Genomic DNA, 1,281 nt, shown 5'->3' on the forward strand with positions numbered 1-1,281 from the left:
AGTAGAGTCAAGCACATAGGAAGGGAGCACCCTTAGGAACTCTGCCATGGGGGTGGATATTTTGTAATTATGTAGTTCCTTAAGAGTGGAGTAGAGACAACGAACTTTATGTCTCTGATGCAAGTTAATTTATTAATAGGTAATATAATAAAGTTTGATTTCAAAATAGTAAGATCATAGTATAAACATTAATCTAGTTATGTTATGATGCCCGCATTCGGATTTGGGGATTGGGTCGGGTGAAGGTGTTACAATACAACTCAAATTCTTTGACTATAAGATCAAAGCTCAACCAGCACCACCACTCTTATTGAAACAATCATATGACAGTTTAGGCTTTAAGATGAAAAAGAAAATATCAGAAGCACAACATTAAAATCTGACCCGTCTTTAAAGGAAGCATGAAAATTCAAAGCAACCTATATCTTAGTTGCAAGCATCGGGGTTAGCTAAGAGGTAAGCTTCAATAGCTTTGTAAACTCCCTCACTCCCTTTAATGAGAACCTTGATTTCATCTTCAGTGATTACATAGTCACCAAAAGTGTAAAATTTCATCGAGCTCTTGCAAACACTTCCTCCACCTACAGCTGCCTCAAACTTATTCTCGTAGTTGATTTTCTCAAGCTTGTTCCCCAAAGGCCCACCTTCAATCAAACTGTAACTGTATGAAAATTTGTTTTCATCATGTCCTCCAATCTGGTGCTTCATATATTGGAATGGAAGGCCTAAACAAATAAAATACTTGTTATCCGACATACTCGTGCTGACCGCATTGGAAAGAGGCCATAGAAAGTGAAAATAATGAAAGAACTAACCTTCAACAAAGTTGATCTTTACGATACTTCCAGGGCCAGGATTAGCTTCAACCTCAATACTCTTGATTGCATGAGGGGCAGCTATGGGCCAGACCTTGTCAGCTTCAAGAACGAAGGCCTTGAAAAGCCTGGCGGGAGCGACAGGGGAGGTAGAGTCATAGTTATAAGTGACAACACCCATGATTCTAATACTACTTGGGACTTTGAGTTGAAACAAAAGAATAAATGGATGATTGAGTGAGAGTTTGAGGTGTGAGATGATTGAGAACCAAGATGCTATTTATAGACTGATATATTATTCTCATCTTTTAATTGGATTTATATCCAACATTGTTATTAATATTCATTGAATTGGTACTAGTCAAATTAGGCAGCCAGAACTTATTAAATCGCAAATTGGTGACTAAATATTTTATCAGTTTGTCTCCTATTTATTTGCTTTATATCTCTTCAAAATGTATTTTTT

General features: G+C 36.8%; 1 protein-coding gene across 1 annotated transcript; it reads right to left on the bottom strand.

Moving 5' to 3' along the window:
• Positions 1-288: 288 nt before the first annotated feature.
• On the bottom strand, positions 289-1,064 carry LOC107916196 (major pollen allergen Bet v 1-E). Its single transcript, XM_016845345.2, has 2 exons — positions 816-1,064; positions 289-725 (listed from the first exon to the last, which is right to left on the bottom strand). Exons 1-2 carry the CDS (start codon positions 994-996, stop codon positions 427-429), a joined length of 480 nt encoding a protein of 159 aa, XP_016700834.2. The 5' UTR covers positions 997-1,064; the 3' UTR covers positions 289-426.
• Positions 1,065-1,281: the final 217 nt, after the last annotated feature.

The sequence above is a fragment of the Gossypium hirsutum genome, chromosome D10, assembly GCF_007990345.1.
Source record: "Gossypium hirsutum isolate 1008001.06 chromosome D10, Gossypium_hirsutum_v2.1, whole genome shotgun sequence".
Lineage (NCBI taxonomy): Eukaryota > Viridiplantae > Streptophyta > Magnoliopsida > Malvales > Malvaceae > Gossypium > Gossypium hirsutum.